Below are 25,937 nucleotides of genomic sequence, written 5' to 3' on the forward strand. Positions count from 1 at the left end.
CCGTGAGAGCTCTTTGTGCGACGCCTTGGGAGGAGGGACAGAGTGAGGACACCGAGGACCGCCAGGGTCCCTCCCATTCCTTATTTCCTCCTTGGTGGTCCTGGTGGCAGGGCTGACTTCGTAAGCATGTGACCTGCACTTGTGTTAACGCCATCCTCGTCTTGAAGGTCTTACAGATTTTTAACCAGGGAGGAGCTTTGCATTTTTACTTTGCACTGGGTCCCGCGACCTATGCAGCTGGTCCTGCCTGGTGGCTTGATGCTCAGGGAGAGGCCACTACAAGGGAAGAGAGCAAAACGAGCTCTGTCCTCTGGCCAGGCTGAGCTCATTGTTTCTTCCCTCCTCCGGGCACAGCAGAAAATGCAGGCACAGTGAGAGCCTTTATCAAGGTCCCTGTGACTGACAATGGCTCGAGGATGGCTACAGGCCTGATGGGCCAGCTGGTCCAACCCCCACCCAGAGATCGGTTCTCCTACCCAGCACCCCTGGCACAGGCTCACCCAGCCTCTCTGTGAATTCTTCTAATGACAAGAAAAAGCCCATTTCACTGTCGATTCCAATTGTAACCACCCCTCACTCGCGTGAAGTGTTTTAAGGTTCTCCAAACCCTTTCGCATGGATTATCTCGCTGAGTCCTCAGCAACCCCCCATGCAGCGAGCATTTTCTAAGGAGTAGAAATCGAGGGAAGTGCACCTGTCGGGTGGGCAGCCCTTGCTGCCCACTCAGCCTTTCCCCTCCCTCTTTCAGCAGCTGAAATCTCACTTCATCTAGGAAGTCTTTCAGCCTATCCAAAGAGAAGAAATAACTCCTAATTCTTTGCACTAAATTATTTCCCTCCTGGGCTGTAGGTAAAGTAATGCATTTTTCCAGATGTGCTTCACTTTGCATAATAGTCGTGAAAATGGCATGAGCTAAGCCACCTTTTAATGAACTGACTCTCGCGTTAACTACATTAGACTGCCATTAAAGATGATGGAATAAAGCAGGATCACAGAACCCTCCTCCCTTGTTGCCCAAGGAAAGAACACAGAAATGTAAAATCAAAACAAAAATGTACCAACCTCATATAGTCATTTGGAGGGCAGCCACCTGAGGGGACGGGTAGGGCAAGGAACTGCCGGTGGAGGCCCCCAAGACCTGGGACCTGAGCGGTCAGGAAGAGTTATCCTTGGCTTGCTGTCCTCGTGGCAGGATGCAGGGTTGAGAGGAAGAGCTGCGGCCTATGGGAAGAGCAGCCAGGTGCTCACCATGCAGACTTGGTGGTAAGCATGCACCGGCATCACGGAGATGCCTGGGGTTGAGCATGTGGCTGGAGCTCCATGCCAGGTGTCCCGGCTCCATCCAAAGTTCTTCTGCACTTTGCCATGATACTTCAATAACTATAAACAGTATTTGGTCCTAATCTGCCCACTTTGTTCTGGTACCTAAATTTCTAAGAATTGAGTACGCTGCACTTACAACTAGAAGATAAAACGTCAGTTCTCAATATATAAACCTCAAGAGTTTTCTGCAACTAGAAAGGAAAAAGTTTTTTAAACTCTTGTGGCTTCCTGAATCTTTAGGCTTTTATATTTAGGATCATATAAATTATACATAGAGAACTATGGGCTGATGGATGGCTTCCAACTATGAGCAGCTATATTTCCCTCTTTTGATAATTAGTTCAAGGTCTTCACCACAAGTGACATCATGTCTCAGGAGCAAAAATAGATCCCTATTAAGACTATGCAATGTCTTCCGTCTAGCAGGTCCTATTTCCTCCTTATGTTCTCCTCTCCTCGCCTTCCTAATTGGCTCTCCAACCTCAAAGCTTTTTCTTGCTGCTGTCTGGAGCCTTCGATAATTAGATACAGTCTGACCAGGTGAGGTTAGGAGCTCGGCTATGCTGATCGCATTTCAGTTTACCTTAGAAACCCAAAGGACCAGGGCTCTGGAAGATGGGATAGTGCGCGTTATAGCCTCCGTGATAGACCATTCTTAGGAACTGAATGGGTCGTTTGGACCTTAGGCACAGCGAGGTGTGGGAATAATTTACATCCTCTGTTGAACCCAATCAGGGGATACAACAGCCTCCTTTGCCGAGCATTTAGTACGATGCGCTTCACATACACAACCTCATTTAATACTGAAAAGAACTCTGAACATTTCCCATTTAACACCTGATCAGGGTGAGGTTGAGAGAACAAAAAACTTGGAACTCAAGTTCATGGGCTGAGTCCTGGGTTCTGCTGTTCTTCTGCTGGCTTCCACTTGGGCAAGTCCTGGAACCCAGCAGCTGCCGTGGCATTGGGTACTAGAGGCAGTTGTGGCCCTGAGCTTGTTACCTGCTGCAGTTCATACTTGGAATTCAGAAATGAAAGGGACTATTATAAGATTGAAATCACTATCCCCTTCAGTGTGAAACAAAAGCATTCTCTTTATCTTCTACTGTACAGGGTGAAAATAAAAAAAACAAAATACTTTTCCTTTTCATAGCCAAAAAGATAAAAAAAATATAGATTTCAGATTAGGCTAATAGTTCTCTGGAACAGCTGAGGGGAACACTTAAAAAAATAATCTCCTAGAGTTGGGAACATTATGTTTACTTTAAAATCAAGGAAAAGGAAATTACAGAAGCTTTTGGATCCATCACCCCTTTAAGAGGTATACTTAATCCTCTCGATTTAACTCTTATTTACTAAAAGTAGAAACCCAGACAGAAGCAAATGTTTTTAGGGAAAACATTTGAATGGAAATCTAGTCTCCACAGTTCTATTAAGTAGCCATTTCATGCTGCCAGCAATGGACCAAAATTGGACCCAAATGACATCTACCATCTCAAAACAAGGTGATTTTTAAGGTTCCCACTAGCTCTGAAATTCCAAGGGCCAATGAGTCATGCATCGATCAGTGCAAAAAAATAACATAGATATGCACAAACAAAACTTCCATTCTTTTAGATAAGTGTTCTTTTGATTAATCTGATTTATATGGACGAGTGATGGATCAACAGATCCTATCCTCTTAGAAGTATTTGGAAACTCAGAAAGTTTCCGACTACTGAAATTATGGGCGAACCTGTCAAAGTGCAAGGACTCTTCTAGACCTGTCCACTGTTCTTTAATTATTCAAATAGCTGAGGAATTTTTTACTGTGATAGCTGACCTTCACGGATGGCTCCCGATGAGCCTCGCCTCCCAGTATTCACGCCCCGTAGTAGACCCTCCCACACTGAACCTGGACTGTGATTCACTTTAACTAAAGGAACACTGTGCCAGTCCTGGGTCTAAGCCAAAGAAGTTTTGGTTGCTTCTACTTCTGTGCTTTTGGGGAGCCCTGAGCTGCCATTGCTCTCCGTCCCACACTGAATATACCAGAGATCAACATATCTAATGCAGGCCTGGATGCCTCGTTCCCAAAGCCATCCTTTGTTCTTATTGAAGATAAGACCCTTTTCGGGGAGTTTTTTCCATCAAAAATGAAACAAAGGAATGAAGATGAAGCAATTGATTTTTCTAGGGGCCATATCCCAGCCCCCCCCAACTTCTTAGTGACAACACTGAGACAGCTGCTATAGTCACAAGGATGGCCCAGGGTCTCCCTTGCCTGAGATACGTGAATAGTGAGAACTTCACCATCTCTAGGGTGAGTCACACAGCTCAGAGGTAGACGGGATGGAAGCCACAAGGGGAAACTCGAGAAGGAGCTGCGATATGGTCATGCTTTCTAGCGAAAACGTTATTCCGATTCCCTCCTTTGTAAAATGGGTTTCTTCATACCTAATTCAGAGTATCTTCTGATTATGCAAGAAGGCGTCTCATTTCCAGTGGCTAGCCAACCCTCCTCCCACGTTCCATTCGTTACCTGGATTATTGATGGTGTTTATGTTTTCCAAAGTTAAAATAAAGGTTATCCAAGTCCTGAGAGGTAAAAATTTATTGATTTATATCATATCAGCATGTTATGATATGGTCACACCTGCTCATACAGCTGACTTTTTCTTATGTCCAAAAGAGGAATTTTTTTTTCCCTTTAAAAATACATTTTTAAGCAGGAAGAAACACTTTTGAAACAAACATTTCCATATTAAGTGGAAATTAAGAACAATGGCTTTTTTGTTGTTGTTTCCCCCCAACTCATGAGAAATAGGGCTGGTCAGCAACAGATCTCTGAATGCTTCCAATGTGCTTTCAGGCCTCTGCCTCAGTTTGTTCTTTGTCTTCTACAGAAACCAGTTCTAGGAGGGGAAAATGACAGCCTCATCAAAGACGGTGGCCTCAACCCAGACAGAAAACAGAAGAGGTAGACTGAACTGTAACTATTTAACTTATCTGGTAGATGGTATAAGATATTTTGATACATTAAAAAATTTTCAGTGGATCAAACATATTCTACAAATATCAAAACATATTTTAGATGCTCCAAATGAAACCTTAGATATGCCTATATCGCAATTTACTTTGAAAAACGAAAGCATAGAGCCAACTTTAGAAATATGCATGCTTTCCGTGCACTTCAGGACAAACTGGTCTTCATCAAATTCTTCAAATCAAAAAGCACGCTCTGTAGGACTGGTGTGAATGCTTTCCCACCCTTTAAATCCCCTGCCAGGGTCAGAGGTAGGAATTTCCTGAGAGCACTGAGAAGATTAACTGTGAAACATTTATTCAACACTAACAGTTCAAACAAAAACAAAAACAAAAACAGAATAGGGTAGTGGTGTGCTGGAGACAGCTCCTACCAGCTCAAGAGAGTCAACTGTTTAAGTTTTAGAATTTTGCCTGTAGTTGTTCAACACTGTTATTGAAATTATATAAGCTTACAATTGGTACTGAGGCTAAAAGTGGTTCACTTTAATGAGTATAAATTTGTACAAGGTCAAGAAACAGTTTAATAGTAGATCATATATCAGACCGAATGACCAAAAATCTGAGAAATTTGTGGATTAAAATGTAATTCCATTTTTCAAATCATAGTTGAATTGCAGTCATAGGTTGACTACAAGAGTTCAACAAAATTCAAAACATCCTGAGAGAATCAACTGGCTATATGGAATTTACAATAAAGTATATTTTATTATTATTTGTTGTTATACATCTTTGCTATCAGCAAAATTTATAACAAACTTATGTACACCTATATACATGATTGGTTTTTTTTCCAGGAGAGAGATCAAACATTTACCAGTATATTCTAGTTGGGGAGAATAAGGGAGGGGGACGGGGAAATAGTTTAAAACAAAAAAACAATGTTTTTTCATTTGGGTTTTCGGTTTGCCTCCAGCTGCCATGGTGTGTTCTAAGTACACATCTACAGATGTTAATATCAAAATATCTCCAGTAAAACACAAACACCCCATTCCCACTACTAAGAATTAAAAGCACTTTACTTGAAAAAAATCAACTTTATTTTTTCTAGGTTAAAAAAAATAGAACCAGCTATTAATTTTTTGTTGAGAAAATGCTTCTTTTGGTGTTCACATCTCAATTCTGAAAAGATGATCTGGTTACCAAAATAATCCCAATGCTTTTTCATAAACCAGATCCACGTGTGACCAGCCCTTTACAAAAGTTACAGTTGCCACAGTCTTTACATTCATTCTTATCATACATTACAACGTGCAGATACATAAAGAAAGAGAAACAGGTCACCAAGCTGAAGTAAACATTATGGCATCAGGAAAACTAAAATCCATCTCTATAAAATAAATACAATTTTGTGATAACGGTAAAGAAAATAAAAGCACTTAACAATGGCAGTTCGATGTGTCACTGTTTCATTACCCAATCATAAGTCACTGTAAAATGCATAGACTCCTTACAGGTAAAGAATTTGTGCATCACAGCCATGTGTTCAACAGTTTTACACAATAAAAATAAAGCCATTCGAAATATGTGTTTGCACATACTTTGCAATGAGAATACACCTAAATTTTTTTTTTTGCTCTTTAAACTGTTTTAAAAAAAATATTAAAAGTCCTCAAATGGAAATTCTGCAGAAAAGCCCATATTTTATCTTTTGTACGGACACAGTCACCCTCCCCCAACGGTTCAACACCCTCAGCTAATTCCCAGGGTCTAGTTCCTAATTGTTGAGGATCAATGCAAAATGATTACAATAAAGCACCAACGAGTGACCGCTCCAGAGAACACCCAGCCCCTTGGTGATCTAGAAATGTCCAAGTTAGGTGGTTTTGGTCCCAAACACATTAGTCTCCACTCTCTCATAAAACGAACCAGTATACCTGCTGCCCAGTGCTGCTTCTGACTTTGCCTGTCATATGACCAGAAGCAAGGTTCACAGAACTACGTGGCAACACACAGGACCAAGCATTTTCGCCCATCCCGTGTGGACCACAGCTGGCACGCCTGAAACGGTAACGCTGGAGTGAAGCACTGCGTAATGAAGAAACTCGCTGACTCTTCCTACAGAGCAGTGCAAATAAAATTTCCTCAAATAAAAAAGAATTCGACAAGACCATCCATGATTAAAGACTATGTTCTCTGGATATGACTGGGTCCCACTAGTTCAGACGAGTCTTTAGGGAAGCGATTGTCAAAAAACATTACTAAGACAAATCCACAAGGAGTAATATGAGCAAAGAATGAAGACGCATTCTTAACATCGATCCAAATGATACTAACACTAGAATGGTGTTGAGGTTTACGTTTGGTGATTTACCATTTCATTTTCATAAAAACGCTTCAGAAAAATTGTAATATTGCTAACTCTTGATTATTTAGGGATTCCTTTTCTAGTCTACAGATTATTTAGGCTTTTGTTTCCTCTTTCTGAAGCTGTCTTTCCAAATCTTTCCTACTACTCATTAACACAGTGATGAATATATGGGCAAGAGAAACTAATACACAACTCAAATTGTTTTTGTTAATTAGTAAGTATCCCTAAAAGAAAAAAAAAAAACTGATGAGAATAACCATTCAGACTCTAAATACACTTAGACTTTTGGCTTATTATGACTTACTAGTGGAACAGTTATCCAGTAATCTCTAGTCCCTTTACTGTGGAAAATTAAGGGTTGGTTGTAATACTCAAATATGATAGATAACATGACAGATGTGAACTCACAGCTATCTTTTTTTTTAAATCTACTATTTAGATTTTCAGCTAGTTTGTTTGCCCACCCAAACACAATTTCCATTCTGTAATTTGTCTTTACCTTCTACTGGCATATAGGATTCTCCACAATATCTGTATATTTCAACACCAATAATAGTTTCTGAAGCTAAGGGTGGACTGCTGGGGTGGTCACTTCACTGCAGCTGCTACAGGCCAAGCAGATGCTCCATCACTGTGACTCGTGCTGAGACTCTATAAGCTACTGGTATGAAACTGGCACAGTGTTATTTTCTTTCCCCTTGACAAAATGTGTATTTGTTAAACCTCCTTTCATCTTCCTTTGCAAAGAAAGTACAAATCAGGATATTTTATTCAGTCTGTACAGTGAATATTGCTGCTTCCCTGACCGCCGTATAAGAACACTGATTCTCCCTTCACGTTCCCTAGTGCAAGCGGGAGAACTCCCGTTACTAATGAGGAAAGCACTAGCAATGCTCGCAAACAAGCATATTTTTTCTAACTAAAGAGAGAGAGAACAGGTTGATAAAGAATCAAAGAGGGACAGGGCAGATCAAACACATCTATTTACAACGCAGAGATCTATTTTCAGAAATTAACTTACACATCTATTGTTATTTGTCACTCTAGAGACTGTTGAAATGACTATGCTTGAAAAGTAAAGCATCTTACAGAACAGTTTGCTTGACGTGTACAGTATATTAAACAATATCACGTTCCTTTGGAGCACAGCGATGGCAATGGTGGCCCTAGACCACATCTACGTATGCATGTATGCATTCCTCTTTTTTCGACAGGAGAATGGGCCACTCCACCTGTGGCCTGGTTTAGCAATGAGGAAAAGGTCTAATAGCCAGGACTGTGCCTGCCATACTCGACAGTGAGCAACTTATCCCCCAGATGACTGACTAATCTCCCAAATAAACAATTTCAGTTCCTCTTGTAATCTAGTAGAATTTTCTGGGCCTCAAACGGAAGCATCCTTTAAGCTTCTATTGGCTTCCTATCATACCCATACCTCTAAATTGAGATTGGCTTCACCTACTCACTGTCACTGTAAAACACATTACGAAATGCTTAGCTTTCAAAAAAAACAGCATCTTATAACCACCATCACCAACATCAACACATTAACACTGTCTTCTGCGTTTTACCAGCAGTAGTATAATCAATGAGGTATTTCAGTTAACACATCACTCTTTCTCACACATTGCACTGAATTAACCTAGAGATGAAGCTGCTGTGGGCTTTTATTTGGTGTTGCTTTACCTTTCCCACATAAATGGGAGACAATTCATATCTTCTCAGTTTTTTTTTTTTTTTTTTGGTTTATTTAAAAACAGAAAACATCAGCTTTTACTTTTATTTTCCGGCCTACTTCTCAAAATTGTCATTTGTATGATTAACAACAACAGAGGAATCTACAATGCTCATGTCACAGAAAACTACCAAGGACTTACTAGGATCTTAATAGTCTTACAATCCCAAACCAAAAGACCATTCTCTGTCTCAACACCGGGAGTGCAGGTGATGGATGAGGCGGTGCCAGCACTTTTTGAGAAGAGTTTGGTTCTACTATGAGGTAAATTGCATGAACATAGTGATGAATACAAAAAAAAAAAAAAAAAAGTTTTCTAGACATAAACTTGACTTTATCCTCTTCAAAAGCAACTGGAAGAAACAGGAAAGCCCTGTGTGCTGGTCTCACGCCGGTCACACCACTCTGGCATGTGTTGTTCCTTAGAGTGACAGGTTCTGGGGCGCCACGTGAGAACTTGTCACCATTTTAAGCCAGTGTTTGGCTCTAGCTCTTATTTTTCTAATACACTAGCCCATTTTGCCTGCTATTGATCATTCACATGTTTTGCATTTTGTTTCAACCATCTCCAAATGCATTTGGCACTAATATGCCAAAATTAAAGAAAGCAAAGCTTCTGAGCTCGACAGAAGCCTCACTGCGGTGGTGTCCAGGTAAGGGCGGCACAGAGAAGCATGAGCACACAGCTAAACACGCAGACAAGACGGCCTCTCAAGAATCCCACTCACTGATTATGCTCACGTTTGTTTTCAGGCTACATTACAAATCTTTTGCTATATATGCATCTGATAAAAGTGCATTTTGTAAAAGACAATTATCAATCTACAATATGCCTTCCATACAAAAGGAGAAATCAAGTGACCCCCTCCCACAAGGGAAAGCACCAGCGCATGTAAACACAGTGTCGGCCTGAGCTAGCCAGCCTCCGTACGGAGCACGTTCTAGTACAGGACGTGTCCACCGGACACCTTCCCCTCCAGGGCACGCCTGACGCTGAACCTCACTGAGTTGCTGAGGACTAGAGTGTCACTTGCAAACAACAGAAAAACAGTTCTTCAGAAGGTAACAAACCAACGCCCTCGAGGTTCCTAGCGACACAGCTGAGTGGTGGAGGCGAGGGCTCTCTACAGCACTGCCCAGATGGAGACGACTAGCTAAGAGCACGAATACAACTTTCTGAGCTTGAACTAGGTAATCAAGTATATCTGGTGGCAAAAGAATTTCTCTCGGTCTTCTAGGAGGATTTTATGATTTCGTCTTCTCCAAATGTGATGTTTGCTAAAATGTGTGGTAGAGTGTATCTCTTTAAAACATGGAAAGTCCTTAAAACATAGTAGCAGGTCATTATATTACTCATCCTCATTTTAGCAGTTTTAAAATATCCCAAAGGGGGATAAACAATTAATCCATCCATGGAATTTCCTTTGCTTATTTTTATATTCTGATTTGCACATGTTGAATAATGCACACCCATGGAAGTCTGAACTCCTATGGTGACCTTGACAAGTCCAAGTCAATTCCTAAAACAGGCAATGGTAAAAATACTGAATGACGTTGTACCACATGTAACCTGACAAAAATGCAAAAGACTGTATGAGAAAGATCCACATATTGCTGAGGGTCATCTCCCTGGAAACGGCTTCGTTGCGGCCCTCAGGAGGTGGAAAAGCCCCTGAAAGAGAAGAGAGAAATATTACTTTGTTTAACTGAGGTAATAGGTGTCTTGGAGCAAAAGTTGAATATCAATTTAACTAGAGTTTTATTTATTTGTTTCTTTAAGAATCTTCTGTGACTTCCCATTGTTCCTGAAGAAAGATCTTATCAGAAATACCAGTTTCAACCTGCGGAGCCCTGCCCTGCCCCTAAGCTTTGGCTTCATTCCCTCTGCCTGGAGCTGCTGCTCCTCCATCTCATCTCCGCGATTGGCAGGTCTCTGAAGTCTTCCAAAAATCTGACTTCCTGCCTCAGTCAGTTACTCCCATTTCCATGTTTATTTCCTTCTTGGCAATTTCTACAATCTGTAATGATCCTGATCTCTCTCTCCTTTTTTCTACAGACTGTCTGGCTCCTGCTGGACTATAAACTGCATGAGAGCAGGCACTCGGGCTGCCTTGTTTTTCACAATATCCTTAGAGATTCCCACAGTGGCCAGGATACAAGATGTGTGAAACCGATATTAAATACTTTCCAAAATAGCATAACTTATACTAATTCTTCTATTTACAATTTAAATGTCTTTACAACGAAAAGTGGTTGTAAATCACTGATCATTTCAAAAGGCAAGATGGTTTATGAAATATATCTTAATAAAAAGGAGAAACACAAAGTAAACAGATTTGTGGAAAGGAGAACTCCACCCCTGCAGGCACTATTAGGGAAGGTCAGCTTGAAAACACTCCTCAGCATTTCAAACAGGCTTTGTCCCTGCTGATAATCTCTATCCTAAGCTGATTCATGAGGGGATTTGCTTCTCACAAGCAATTTACAGAGAACACTTTCAAGTTTCAGGGTCCATTCTGCAAATAGCTTTCTTAAAAAGAAGCTTCCATTATTGCTGCTACAATTAGGCCAAATATCGGTAAAGCAAGAGACTGAGTCTGAAAGAGAGATCTTGTTAGTCTCTGAATCGCCTCATGCCTTCTTACATATCCAACCTGTCTTGTCTTTAAGGAAAACTCGAGAGTAAGATCAAGGGCTGAACACACGGAGAGGGACACCTTGTTCAATCAGTCTTACTAGGAAGTCCAAAGACATACACAGCGTCTGGCTCTTGTCATATCAATATGTGCTACTCCATGGCCCCAGAGTCAGAAAGTTAAGATCAAGAAGGAATCTCGCTGAGGGCAAAGTGAAACAATCCTAAATTCAAAAACAAAAGCACTACAGGCAATTAACAGTATCTGCCTTTGCTCAGCATCAGGGCTTTGACAGGCTGATTTAACAGGAACTTTATGTTGTACCAAAAAATATCTAATGGAAAGAAAGCAGCACCTGCTGTTAATCTAAAATCCCATGGCTAACCTCAGACCTGGGACAACTTTCCCCTCACCTTGTCCCCTTACGGGAACCTCTATAAAACAGACCTACGGATAACTGCTCTTTGTGAAAGCACTCTGGTAGTCAGTGCCTCGAGTTCTACAGATGCTAACTTCCTTCCTTTCTTCCTCCCTCTTTCCTCCACCCCTGCTCTGTCTTTTTTACTGCCCAGTAGTTTTCATAGAATGTAGAGAATATTAAGTACAGAAAAGGGGCCATAGGGTAAATAGACTTTTTTCTCTGAAGGAAAAAAGTATAAGGTTGTATTCGTGAAAATTAAAAAGTGAACTACATGCAAAGAAAAGAATACGCATATTAAAAGGAAGTTAGAAATGATCTCAAATGACTGCTGGATGATGGTATTATTTAGACCATCAAATACAATGCCAAAATGAATGTTATTTTTCATTTTTTGAATGCTGTTTCATAAAACAGCCCATATAATTGTATATGCATGATCGTAGTCTTCCACAGACTGTGTACTCCCTTGAGTTAGATCCATTTGTACAACGTTTTACTCATCATTTGATCTTTGCACACTGGGTGATGAAGAGCGAGCCTAAATAAATTTAATATAAATTTGTCTTTATGAAAATTCTAAGCTGGACTCTTAAATATAGAAATAACTCTCTGGGGTATCTGAAGAATGAAAAAATGGTTATCTCCCCTCAAGCACACTTCGGAAACAATCAGTAACCTTGGGAAAGTATGTAAGAGGATACTGTGTACCTGTTTCATAAAAATGTGACAAGAGGTCCTCTTTTTCAATAAAACGTTGATAAAGCCAGTCAGAAAGGTCATCAGTCTCCAGGGGTACATCTTTAATTGGAAAGATCCTATTAAGAGAAGAAAAAAATGGCAAAAACTACTTTAATTCATAAGATGAAATCATTCAGAACCACAATTTAGCTTGGGTGATCGAAAAGCTAAAAAAAGTTATGGAATCTTCTTTTGCTTTTGTTTCTTCATCTTTAGCTTTTTAAAAAATTGTTGTTGATTATATAACCACATTCATTTATTCATTTATTCAAACATTTATTAGCCTGTTGTACATTAGGTCCAGTGTTAGATGCTGAAAACATACTGAGATTATCCTATACGTAGAAATAAGTATTGAGAAATAACTGTCTTCCCACAGTGTTTACGACAGATGAAGTTTTAAAAGGCAGCTACTTTTGGACATAATACAGTAGTCAAAAGCTAGGCCAAATAATGCATCTGAACAATGTTCTTTTGCTGGAAAAGTCTGTGAAATAGACAGAATCCCCCCAAATCAGTGCCCTTTGGCTAACGATAGCAGAGATATTGGTTTCATGAGCAAAGCAAACTCTTAGTGATTGGGAGTGGTTGTTGGAACATGATTCTGAAGATTCTGCAACCCTGTCCCGACTCAATAGTAAGTAGGCTGGGATGATTAGTGATAAACACCCACTGGAGGTGAGAACAGAAAAGGCCAGCATCAGTACTAGATATCTGTTGACCTCGAAAATGTTTTTTTTTATTTGTTTTCCAATTCTGCGGGTTAAAATTTTTTTCCTTTCCCAAAGGTATAAAGGAAGTACACAGTTTGAAGGTCTACAAAAGGTTTGTTTGTATGAAAAAGAGCAGTCCCTGTCCCTGTGCCCTTTGTATCTCCCCGGAGAATCGACTTTTAGCTCAGTTAGCTAATTATCTTGATATTTATCACCATGTTTCTTTGTTAGTTTTAGGGCTTATCTACTCACTTCTCACTATGGAAGATGAAGATTAAGCTCCTTCCTCTTCCTATTCCCACTACTCATGCACATCCTTCCCATCTTCCCAACGCAGCATATGGTAATTTTAATTAACACGATATTAGTCATTTACATTATAATCATGTAAATATATTGAAAACTAAGACATGTAGTATAAATCACGGCAACTTTGTCTTTCCTGCCAATTTTTGTTCTTCCTGGATTGACCATTGTTTTCTATGTACACATAACTGATTCCACCACGAGCTCTTGGCCAAGTGTCAAACAATTCTCTAGATGAAGTTTGTAAACTTTTTCTTAAAGGGCCAGATAGAAAATATTTAGACTTTGCAGGCTATGTGGTCTGTGGAGCAACTATTCAACTCCGCCTTGTGATACAAAAGCAGCCCCACACAATATATAAACAAAAGGGTATAGTTGTGTTTAAGTAAAATTTTATTTAAAAAGCTGGCAGCGGGCCAGATTGACCTGTGGTTTAGATCTTCTCCCAAGGCATTCGCAGGAATCAGACATTCTTTCAAGTTCATCTTCCTGAAGAAATTTTACCCAGATTCTGGACTTGCTGCCCGTCGTTTTCATCTTGCGAAGGCCCTTCGCCTTCATCCTGGTGACTGTCTGCACTCCTAAATGGTTCAATTGGCTTACATCTCATGTCTTCTTCTTTCCATATTTACTCCCCTTTTTGATGGAGCACATCCTCCAGCACTTCTTTGAGAAAGGGTACTTGAAATCTTGCATTTCTGCCAGTGCTTTCTTTCTGTTCTCACACCTGGTCGATAATTTAACTAGATACAGGATTCGGGGTTGGAATTCATTTTCCTCCATCTCTGTCTTTTTGTCCTCCTTTCTGAGAGATTTCTTATTGAATTTCTAAACTTTTTACTGAGCTTTTATTTCTTTTAACATAGTTTAATTTCTAAGAGCTCTCTGAATACTCCTTTTAATAGAGTGCTATAATTGTTTTATTGCAATATCTTATCTTTATGAGAATCATATCTATATGAAAATTATAGTGGAAAATTTAAAACATGCCCAAAAGTAGAGAAAAGCATTAAGTGAACCCCCATGTACTAATATTAGGATTTTTGGAAGCTGTATTTTGCCTGTATGGTCTCCGTTCTTCCGAGTTAGCTTCCTATATTTGTTTCAGTCTCCACCCTCCACAGCAGAGGCCTATCAGACGACCAGTTATCTGGTAATTCTTTGTTGCTCACTCACATTCACAGATGTGGGACTAGATAGTTGACTGAAAGCTCTCAGCATGCAAGTGGAGTTTGTGAGCTTCGCTGAGGATTACCTGGCTGGCTCATTTAAGTTGTTCTTTCTACCTGAACTCACCATTTCCCCAGAGAAAGATCTTCTAATGTTCTGCTTAGAGAGTAAAGGCCTGATTGCTAGCTTCCTGGTAACAGAGTGAGAGGCCAGGGCAGGGAGTCTCAGCACGCAGGGCACTCACATCACTTAACCACGTAACTTTCACTATGGGACCCCTGCCTCGACTGTGCCAGGCATTCCTGAGTCCACAGAGCCTTGTTTCCCTCTCCAGAGTAAGCCTCCAGGATAATCCCTGAGCCGTGGGCCGTAGGGTAGGAGTCCTGCAGATCGGAGTTCTCCTTAAACAGGTTTCAACCTGTCTTGCCAAGTTTAGCAACCCATTCGACCTCGTTCCTACAGGTACCAATGCTACTGGTTTTTTAGCCTTTTGGAAGTTCTATGGTGTAAATGAGATTGGCTCTGGGCTTTTCCCACAGCAGGCTTAGGGTTCTGTTACATTATTTGCTGCTCTCTGTTTTCAACTTCCCAAGTTTTGTTGTTTTGGGGCTGTGTTTTAACAGAAATCCTACTCTAGCATCTGCCCAGAATAGTTCGGACATTCTCTTGCCTTAGGAGACAGACAGGAGGGCAAACCAAATGCTCCCTCAAAAGCAATCTACTTCTATTACTGATTGTTTGGTCACCGCGGGATTAAAATATTAAAACAACTAATCCCCTAATATGGCAAAGTATCAAATGCACTGAATACCAGTCCTCTTAGAATCAAATAAAAGGAATTCTTCTGGGATGTAAATAAATAAACAACATAAATAAATCTTTTCAATACCAACAGCTATCCAAATGAAAAACTAGCTAGCTCCTAATTTTCAAGAAATAAAAATTCTCATTATCTGTAATCCAGAATGTGCTCTTAAATCCAGAGTATTCTACCAAACTCCATAGAATCAACTTTCAGAGCACCAGATAAATTGCACTTTCACAAAAAAATATATATATATAAAAAATGCTTAGCAGTTGACACCTCTATAAATTTGAGTTAAAACATTTGAATTTTCATGCCACCCTGTGAGCTAACAAACAACATGGCTAAACCCTCAATTCAATTCTGCTAACTACATGTAAGGAGATAATAATAAGCACAGAAGGTTTTGAGATAAACAGTTCCTGCTTTCAAAAACCTAATAATCTAACAGATGAATACCAAAAGTAAACAAATAATCCAAAACCAGAATATTGTAAATGTAGTATAAGGAGTTTAAATAATTTCTGCGTAAGTTTTAATGAAGGGGGGTATGTGTCTACTCATGGCACAGGATACACGAAAAAGGCATCACTTACATTGGCCTAAAAGAGTTAAGTAGAATTCAAAATTTAAAAAAAGTCTACAGCCACGTCACCCTGAACAAGCCTGATCCCATCTGATCTTAGAGCTAAGCAGGGTCGGGCCTGGTTAGTACTCGGATGGGAGACCACCTAGGAAGACCAGGTGCTGTATACCTAAAAAATAAGGGATTGTAAACTGACAAGGTCCCTGCAATCTGTGAGGTCAACCAAGGGTTGCCTCACCTAAAAAAATTTATTTTATTTTTTTAAATTAAGCAATAATATGCATACAGTTTGAAAAATAAGAGCTCTACTTTTTCTCTCCTCAAATCCCGGTTACCTCGAGAACTTCCTTCTGCTATTCACTTCCATATCGCTTATAAACATGCTAATACCACTATTCTGAATCATCCAGTTTAAAATGTATTCACCGACTTCCTCCTCAGGAAGACAAGCATGTGGCTCTTTGACACCTTGTCCTCTCTCCCTTTGGCCCTCCTCCTCCTCCTCCCTACGAGGTTAATAACTCCTCCTCAATGACAACCCTGTCTTAATTATGCTTACTACTCTATATTCGATTTGTTTTCTTATATGTCTGTTTCCTCTATCAGACTGTGCTGTACTCATCTTTGGATGCCCAAAGTGTAAATCAGTGCCTGCTTCTTTGTGGGAACTCAAGTTTGCCAAACTGAATTAAATTGAAAGTAATTTGACAGCGTAAAACTTTATGAGGTGCCATCTGTAGACAGCCATCAGTATCAGGGGCATAGTTAACTGACTTCACCAGGGTTAGTGTGACAAGAACATCTCAGAAATGCTGAAACTACTTGCCACCGAAAATAGATTTATGGCCAAGAACAGATACTGTCAAATTTAGCGTATCAGAATTTCTACCAGCATTCAATTCCCAGAATGGCTTTGAGCCACTGTCCTGAGTTAAGCTGATCAAGCCTCATCCTCACCATACTAAAATATATTATTCGTAGCTTCCGCCTGGATCCACTAGAGAAGTTTTAAAAAATTCCCAGTCAACTGAAAATAGATTTGGGCAACTCAGATATGAACTTAGTGGCTTTAATACAGGTATAAACCAAGGCTCCAAGGTAGCAAATCTAGGGTCATGTAAGAGAGAATTCTGAGTGGCTTTCAAATTTATGTGGAAAGAGACAACAAATACTCAGCACCCAGGTCACTGCTTCCCTTCGCAGTCAGGAATAACTGAGCCTGGTACCCTTTCCCCTTGAGCCCTGCTCCTTGTAATAGCCGGAGCTATAGCAAACCAGTTTGCCACTTGGTGGTATAAACAATGAGATGGCACCGATTAGATCTCAATTTTTTTTTTTATTATATTTTTATTGGTGTTATATCATTTGAGACACAGTAAGAATCTTAAATGCTTGTTGAATTAACTGACGTGAACTATCTGGTAAGGAAACATGACCCTGGTATATTTGCTTAACACACTGTTTTCCATGACTCTAATGATTTTCTTTAATTAAGACTTTATTTTTTTAGAGCAGTTTTAGGTTCACGGCACAGTAAGGGGAATGCACAAAGACTTTCCCATAACTCTCTAATGACTTAAAACTTTTTATTTTGAAGTAATTTCAGAGAAAAATCATAAAAACAGTACAAATAGTTCACATATATGCTTCACCTAGATTCCCCAAATATATTTCTCATATTTACTTTACCTTATTCTCTCTCATATATACATACTTTTCTGATTATATACGTATAATTTTTTTTCAAATTTTGAGAGTAAGTTACAGATATTGTGTCCCCTAAATACTTGTCTATATTTTTTAAATGCAAGGACAGTCTCTTATATCAGGGGTCCGCATCTCTGGGGCGGCACAGGAGGTGAGCAGTGAGCCAGTGAGCAAAGCTTCACCTGTATTCGCAGCCACTCCCCTGCGCTAGCATCGCCGCCTCAGCTGCATCTCAGATCATCAGGCATTAGAGTCTCATAGGAGCACCGCTCCCTGGTACCAAAAAGTTGGAGACCGCTGTCTTGTATAACCATAGTACAACAAGCAAAATTAGGAAATTAACACTGATATAATACTATTATCTGATTTAATCTACCTATTTTGTTCAAATTTTGTCAACTGTCCCACTGTTTATGTGAGAGAGAGGAGAGGAGAGGAGAGGAGAGGAGAGGAGAGGAGAGGAGAGGAGAAGAGAAGAGAAAAGAGGAGAAAAGAGGAAAAAAGGAAGGTACCATGTTTTAGGAAGAGGCAATAACAGTAAAATAAACAAGATAGGCTGAAGTAGAGAATAAAGGGAATAATTAATAAGCAAATATGCTCCACATAAGAGGTAATGAGGCCTTAGCTAGGCTATGGCATTCAGATCAAAAAAGGGAATAAACATAATATTGCAAAGGTGACTCTCATAGGAACTGACAGCTAAATTTGAGAGATCAGCTAAAATTAAAATGTGGAAGAATCAAAGGAACTCCAAAATTTTCATTCTGGGTGAGGGCAAATAATGTTAACATAAATCACAACTGAGAAGCCAGGAGAAACTAGTTTGTATAGTGGAAAATGCGTTCGGTTTAGAAATAATAGGTTTGTAGAAGCAACAGGGTATCCAGGTGGAGGAAGGGAAGGTAAATGAGGGGTTGGAACTTGGGAGAAAGAGTGAGAGCGAGAGGTCCATTTACAGAGGAGCCATTTCTATATGCTCCTCTACACTAAACTCAACCTCAAAGAAAGGGAGGCTGAGTTCTAGGTCAAGTTTCTCACTTGACCTAAAAGTGAAAAAAGGCAACTAAAAACAAGATCCTGGAGAAGGTCTATATTTATATAATCTGTCAACCTCTCAGAGATTGTGTGTGTTTGTGCGTGTGCGGGTCCGTGTGTGTGTGTGTGTATCCCTACACATACATATATGGATATATGTATATATGACCTGACATGGAATGAAAGGTTAGACAAAAAAATCTAACTAGCCCTTCCATTTCGCAGATTCAATTCAATGCTTAATGGTGAGCACCAGTGAGAGTCATGTTTAACCATTATTCAATTAAAATTCAAACTCTAAGAATTTTTTTAATTGGGAGACATAATATTTCCAACAAAGCTAAATTAAATTAGAAAACAAAAAGCATCTTTAAAATACCAATGGAAGTCACTGTGTTTGAGCCTGAAGAGACCTAAAAGTGAAAAAAGACATGGCGAACCCCAGAGGGCCAAGGAGGTAGGGAGAGAGCTCTTCATTTCTAAGTTCTCCAAATCGTAATAGGTCCAGATTCGTATATTGAAAATAACTTAGTAAATTAGATTTATGTTGTGGTCTTGGTTCCTTACTATATTAATAGTAAAAAATTTCTTTCATGTTTAACTTTTGATAAATATTAGAGACGAAGTTAAGCATATCTTCTAACTAGATGGAGATTGTATCTTATTTGAAATGATGATTCACCTTTTTCAAATCTTGGATTTCGTTACAGAAATACAGAATTCAATCCACAATATAGTTGACCTCCATTAACACCACTTATTTAATGCTTCCAGCATCCTGAATGGTGTCAAACTACAATCTCCTATTTTCTTAAAGGAAAGGGGGTGGGGGGTGGGGAGAGAAACACTGGTGTGGAAAAGAAAAAAGAGCTTGTGGGTGGTGAACATTGATAAACACAGCCATAGAGCTTCAGTTTGTTGCTTTTATTGTCCAATTAAACAGAATTTGGTGGTGTTGTCTATGTTATCTACATTTACTACATGAAATAACCATAAATCTGTAAAAATAAATAAATGATAAATAAATAAGTAAATAAATAAATAAATAAATAAATAAATAAATGAAAACAGCCAAGCAGAACTAAAAACTTGAAGATAAAATTTAATGCGTAACTTTCTATTTTCCAACTGGAAGCTCTAATGACTCTAGTGACTGAAATGTCCAGCCTTTTCCAGAAATAAGCCAGTACACAGAGGCAAACCAATGGAAAACAAGAGATGATAAGAAAAGTAGACAGAAATAAGAAGTGCATTATTAGACAGCAGAAGCTTGGGGGAATGAGCAATTTTTATAAGTAATCATAGGGAAAAGCCCTAGCATAAGAAAAACTGCAGATAGGACACTGTTTCCTTCTGCTAGGGATAATTTAAAAAGCCACTTTTAGTTCAAGAAGCAACCTTATGACCTCACTTCCAAATGAGTAATTTTGGGGCTGGGGCTGGGGGTCGTAAACCTCTAAACACGAATATTAAGTGTGTACTATAAGTGTGTGTCACTCGGGTATGAATCACTTTAGTTACAGTTACTAGGAAAAGGTGACCTGAAACTTGGTCCCCATTATGTTGAATAACTGCTTTTCACTGTATTAATTGTTTTCTACTTTATTCTAATTTTATACTAAAAATATATATATAGTATAGGAATTTAAGCCTCTTAAAGCTCACTTTTAAATTATGGATAAAACAAGATGGACCTAGAGGGTATTATGCTAAGTGAAATAAGTCAGAGAAAAACACCATACGTATAATTTAACCTATGTGTGTAACCTAAAATAAAACAAATGAATAAAAAGATAAATCAGAAACAGACTCAGTGATATCAAGAACAAACTGGAGGAAAGAGGAGATGGATGAAAAAGGCAAAGAGGAATAAGAGGTACGAACTTCCAGTTATAAAATAAATAAATCATGGGTATGTAAAGTACAGCATAGGGAAAATAGTCAATAATGTCGTAACTTTGTATGGTGACAGATGGTTACTAGACCTATTGTAGTAATCACATCATAAGGTATGCTAAAGTTAAATCACTATTGTATACCTGAAACAAATATACTATTTTATGTCAACTATACATTAATAGAAAATAAATTTTAAAAATTATGGATAAAACACTAGAATATGAAAATCTCTGAGACTACTTATATAATTTGAATATTTCAACATCCTTGATTTAAAGGGGCGAAGTCTATTTAGGGTCTATTAAATGATATACATTTTAAATGTAAACCTATTAAACTTTTGTTGTCTGAGGTGCTGCATACAAAATATCTAATAAAATTATAATGAATGCTTTTTTATACTGATTTTAAGATGCCTCCTGATTTCAGAGATGTTAATATGTAAAAATATATGTCTTAATTGATGAAATATAGTATATTATTCCTCACTTGTGTGTTTTTCAGAACTTAATTCTAGTGTCTAAGAAATGATACTATTTTCTCTCTATGGGATGGGCGACGAATATCACCTTTATACCTACCAACTATAAGAAATATAATTAGAAAATCCTCCTGAGTCCACTGGCATCACTGCAGATTTCTAAGAGAAGACTTTCGGAGGAGGAAACAGCCAAAATAAAGACCCTGAGGTAAGAACATACATGGCATGTTCAAAGACAGCAAGGCGGCCAGTAGAGCCAGGACTGCCTAAGGGGAAGTAGTAGGAGATGAGGTCACAGAGAAAGAGCAGGTCAAACAGGTCCTTAGACACCATCATAAGGCTCCTGGCTTTTTAGATGGGTAAAGCCACTATGGGTTTCTATACGTAAGATTGATATGATCTGACTTAGATTTTTAGAAGACCACTCTGGATACTATGTTGGAAATAAACACTAAGAGGGACAAAGGTAAAAATGAGGTGCCAGTTAGGAAGTTATGTAGTGATCTAGGAGCTGGATAGGGGTGACGGTGGCCAGGACGAAGCAAAAGGCAGTGGTCAGAACCAGGACATATATTTGAATACAGAGCCAAAGAACTTCCTGACCAAGTAGATGTGAGACGTGAGAGAAAGAGAGGCACCAAGGATGACTCCAAGGATTCTGATCTGAGTACCTGGAAGGATGGGAGTTGCTATTGGTAACTATGGAGAAGGCTATGAGGAGTGTACGTTTTTAGGAAAATCCACAGTTTAGTTTTAGAGATGACTATTACACATCCTAGTGAAGATGTTAAGCAGTCGGACACAAAATTTTGTTTAGTACATTCCTTTGAAGGTTGTACATTTTATTTAGCCATTCCTCTATTGATATTTAAGTTGCCTCTAATTTTTTACTCTTACAAAAAATGCTGCATTAATATCCCTGTCTTTCTATAGGATATGTAATCCCAAACAGAACTGTTATGTCATAGGGGACTTAAGATAGTGCCAAATTGTTCTTCAAATTGGGTACACCGATCTGTATCATTTTCTCTACAACCTCACCAATACTTGATATTTATGAACAAAAAATGGTATTGTCCTATTTTGCATTCACTCATCTTTTCATATATTTTGATTTCTATGATAAGAAGTCTTTTTACAGCCTTTGTCTACTTTCTGTTTCTTTTTTTTAGGCGAGGCAACCATTGGTTGACCTCACAGATTGCAAGAACTTGTCAGCTTACAATCCCTTATTTTTTAATTTTTTAATTTTATATTTTATATTTTTTATGTCTACAGCACCTGGTCTTCCTGGGTGGTCTCCCATCCAAGTACTAACCATGCCCGACCCTGCTTAGCTTCCAAGATCAGACAGGATTGGGCTTGTTCAGGGTAGCATGGCCATAGACTCTATTGGGTTTTAAAAATTATTATTGATCTGTAGAAACTCTTTATACATATACTCAGTATTAATTCTTGTTATGTGTATTTAAAACATTTTAACTTTGTTTATGATATCTCCAGTTTTTAATTTTGATGCAGTCAAATTTGTATTTTTCCTTCATAATTTATGACTTATGACTTTTGTCTTATAAGGAAAGCCTACCCTACTGGAGTTTCTGGTATTTTCTTCCAATATTTTAGAGTCTCATTATTGATGCTGAGATAAAAATCCATATGGAACTTATTTTGGGATATGACAGGGGGTAAAATTTCAATTTTATTTTACCTCATATGTAAAATCAGTGGTCCCGAACCGTTTCATTTACTGAATTGGTCATCCTTTCCCTACTGATATATGATGCCTACTCAATCATATAATTCCCAAGAAAATCTGAATTTTCTAATCTTTCTATGGATCAGGCCCTACTCATACTATACTGTTTAATTACACTAAGACTTGACATCTGGTAGGAAGGATTCCTATTTCATTCATCTTCAAAACTATCTTACCTATTAATTTATTATTACTCTCTCAAATGAATTTTAGAACCACTTTTTCAAGTTTCCAGGAAAACCATCCTGGATTCTGACTCTAAATCCTTTTGGAGATAATGTAATTGGAATTATGTTAAGTTTATAGATTGATATGGGAGAATTTACATCTTTATAATTTTGAGTCTTCTCCTCTATGAACACAGTATCTCTTTCCACTTATTCAAGGTCTTTTATGTTTTTCAATGCAGTTTTACACTTTTGTTCATAAAAGTCATACACTTTTTTTTGTTAAGTTTTACTGGTAGGTATTTTACAGTAATCTAGCTTCTGAGAATAGTATTTTTTCTAAATTACATTTTCTATTTATTGCTAGGATAAAGGGATACCATTGATTTTTCTGTAATGGTTTTATGTCAAGATTGCTGAACTCCATAAACAGATGGCAAACCCAGTTTATTGGGGTTTCTATGTAGACTATTGTGATGGTTAAATTTATGTTTTTTTTCAACTTGACTGGGGTAAGGGCTTCCCAGATAGTTAGTATTATGTTATTTCTGGGTGTGTCTTTGAAGGTGCCTCTGGAGGATTAGCATTCAAATCAGCAGACTGGGTAAAGAAGATCACCTTCATCAACGCAGGTGGCCATCATCCAATCAATTGAGGGCCTGAACAGAATAAAAAGGTGGAAGAAGGGCGAGCCCACTCTCTCGGCTAAAGCTAAGACATCCATTTTCTCCTGCCCCAGGACAATGGCGCTCCTGGCTCTTGGGCTTTCAGATTCAGATAGAGACTTAAATCATCACCCCTCTCCCCTTCCCCACCATTTTCAGACTTTGGGATTCAGATTAAATTATACTACTGGGTTTCTTGGTTATTCAGCAGATCACGAGACTTCTCCATTTTTCCTTATTTTTCTAATAACATTAAAGAAATTTAATCCTAACCCCTCATATCTAAAACGCCCCATTTTATGTGCTCGACAGCCACGTGTGACTAGTGGCTGCTATAACTGGACAGTACATGTTTAGACAGCATGAACTTTAGCATTCATACATTCAGCATTGTTCTAGGAACATAACTGTGAACAAGACACATGAGGTGAGGTATCTGCTCTAATGGAGGTTCCATTCTAGACAGGAAAGACGGACATCAGTGAGTAAATCACTAAGGTTTCCAACAGTGATTGAATTTTTAGATAAAAATGCTACCTTCATCCTAATCTTATGTTTTATAGCAGTGTATTTTAATATCAGGTTGTAGGATGATCATATTTATTTCATAAATATGACTCCTGAGGCTTAAATAGTGATCTACCATTTCAAACCGATCAGATTTACAAAAATCGAAGGTGACGACTTTGACATAGATGTAGGAAGAGGTGACCTCTTATATACTACTAATGAGACTGTAATCTGATGCAACCACTTTGAGAACTAGTTGACCATATCCAGTGAGGTGAAAACGCGCACACCCTATGATCTACCAGTTCACTGCAGGGCACACACATACTCTACTTTCTCATACGCTTAGCGAAACAGGTCTAAGAATGTTCATTCCAATACTGTTTATTATAGGAACAAAAAGACTGAGAAAACAATAAGAGAATGATTAGATAATATGTGACAATCACATAATAGGAAAAGAATGTTTAAATAGTGTTAATTGTTCAAACGAATAAAAGGACACCATAAATGTAAAAATAAAAAATCTAGAAAATAGAGTGGAAAAATACATATTGCAAAATGATACGCTATATATGGTTATACACATTTTTTAAAACACAAAACAATATTATGTATCATAAATGTATCTGTGTAATAAAAGTATAAGGACAGAAAAATTAAACACCAAATTAATGACGGCGACGGCTTCGAGGGTGGGAGGGAAGTGGAATGCACCTGGGCAGGGGAATAATGGGAATTTCGCTAGGAATGCTTTCTTTCTTTTATTAAAAAAAGTTCTGAGGCAAATATGTCAAGATGTTAACATCTGTCTATTCTTACTAGTGAGCAGATTTTCTTTAAAAATATTAAATATTCCTTTTCTGAATTAATTTTCCCATCAAAATGGAAAATTAGTACTTCCCTAAAGTCTCTAATTGAATGCCTTCTCCAAGGCAGTCAAAGGTCCAGTCAAATCAGACGTGAAAGCAGTACCTCTGCTTTGGGTAATTATGGTTAGATCTTTTTTCAAGAGTTTTGAAATGAAAATATAAGTTCCTTCTGCATATGACGATCAGCTTCTCTAACTCATTGTCCTAATTTGGAGCAAAGCAGACATTTATATTAAGCACAGGGTTTACTTTTGCTTTTATGCCTATAAACATTGTACCTCTGTGATTAAAATCTAATCATGTTTGATTTTCCTATTAACTCCTTAACAGCGCACACGGTGCCCATTACTTATTTATAGGAATAAGCTGCCTTCCAGGGTGACAAGAATTTAAAGGGAACAGGGCGAGGAAAAAGCTGTTTCCATTCAAATGTTTTCAGAGTTAAACCTTTAGTTTCTCTTTTAAAACAACTTTACTTTTGAAAATGAGCAATAATGTAGTTGTATGCAAACTAATCAAAAATATTTCCCTAGTTAAACAATATATAAAACTGAAAAGTAAGAAATAAGAAAAGACATCTTTTCTCTTAAAGTAATAAGTGGTTTACATCCACTCTATGTGGTGTTAATGTACTAATATTGGACTTAGCAAAAATCCATGTATGCTTTATCTTAGTAACAGTACTTTATATTTGTAAAGTTCTACAATACTTTATCAGTGTAATGTTTGGTGCTCAAACAATACATTCGCTGAAGCCTGGCAATCAAGGTCCTAGGATGGGCTGCCTGAGGAACTCTGTATACATGTGGCCTGGGGACTTAATCATGGTAACCACAGATTTTCTAAGGAATAAGCTCCAAACACTTGACTAAAACTTTGACTTGTTTTGAAAGATAAACACTACTTATTTATAAAATAAGATCTAGTAATAACTATGTCACAAAATTTTACTTTTCTCACATGTGGTATTTTAGGAAAGTATTTCACAGCATATAATAACATGGGTTCATCTCTTCCAGAAATCTTAAAAATCAACATAAGCCTAAAAAAGTAAGAAGTTAATTGACAATGTAGAAA

At 38.3% G+C, this 25,937-nt stretch overlaps 1 protein-coding gene and 2 pseudogenes across 2 annotated transcripts in view; 1 reads left to right on the forward strand and 2 right to left on the reverse strand.

Annotated features, from left to right (window-relative positions):
* Positions 1–3,899: 3,899 nt before the first annotated feature.
* LPGAT1 (lysophosphatidylglycerol acyltransferase 1) overlaps positions 3,900–25,937 on the reverse strand; it is a 63,149-nt gene continuing 41,111 nt past the window's right edge. For both annotated transcript variants that reach the window (XM_016166496.2, XM_016166495.2), the window contains 2 exons: positions 12,159–12,265; positions 3,900–10,065 (listed from right to left, as the gene is read on the reverse strand). In XM_016166496.2, coding sequence (XP_016021982.2) covers positions 9,914–10,065; positions 12,159–12,265 — 259 coding nt within the window. In that variant the 3' untranslated portion in view covers positions 3,900–9,913. The remainder of the gene's footprint in view (positions 10,066–12,158; positions 12,266–25,937) is intronic.
* Positions 15,821–15,938, forward strand: LOC118612988 (annotated as a pseudogene).
* On the reverse strand, positions 22,160–22,278 carry LOC118613212 (annotated as a pseudogene).

The sequence above is a fragment of the Rousettus aegyptiacus genome, unplaced genomic scaffold, assembly GCF_014176215.1.
Source record: "Rousettus aegyptiacus isolate mRouAeg1 unplaced genomic scaffold, mRouAeg1.p scaffold_m13_p_17, whole genome shotgun sequence".
Lineage (NCBI taxonomy): Eukaryota > Metazoa > Chordata > Mammalia > Chiroptera > Pteropodidae > Rousettus > Rousettus aegyptiacus.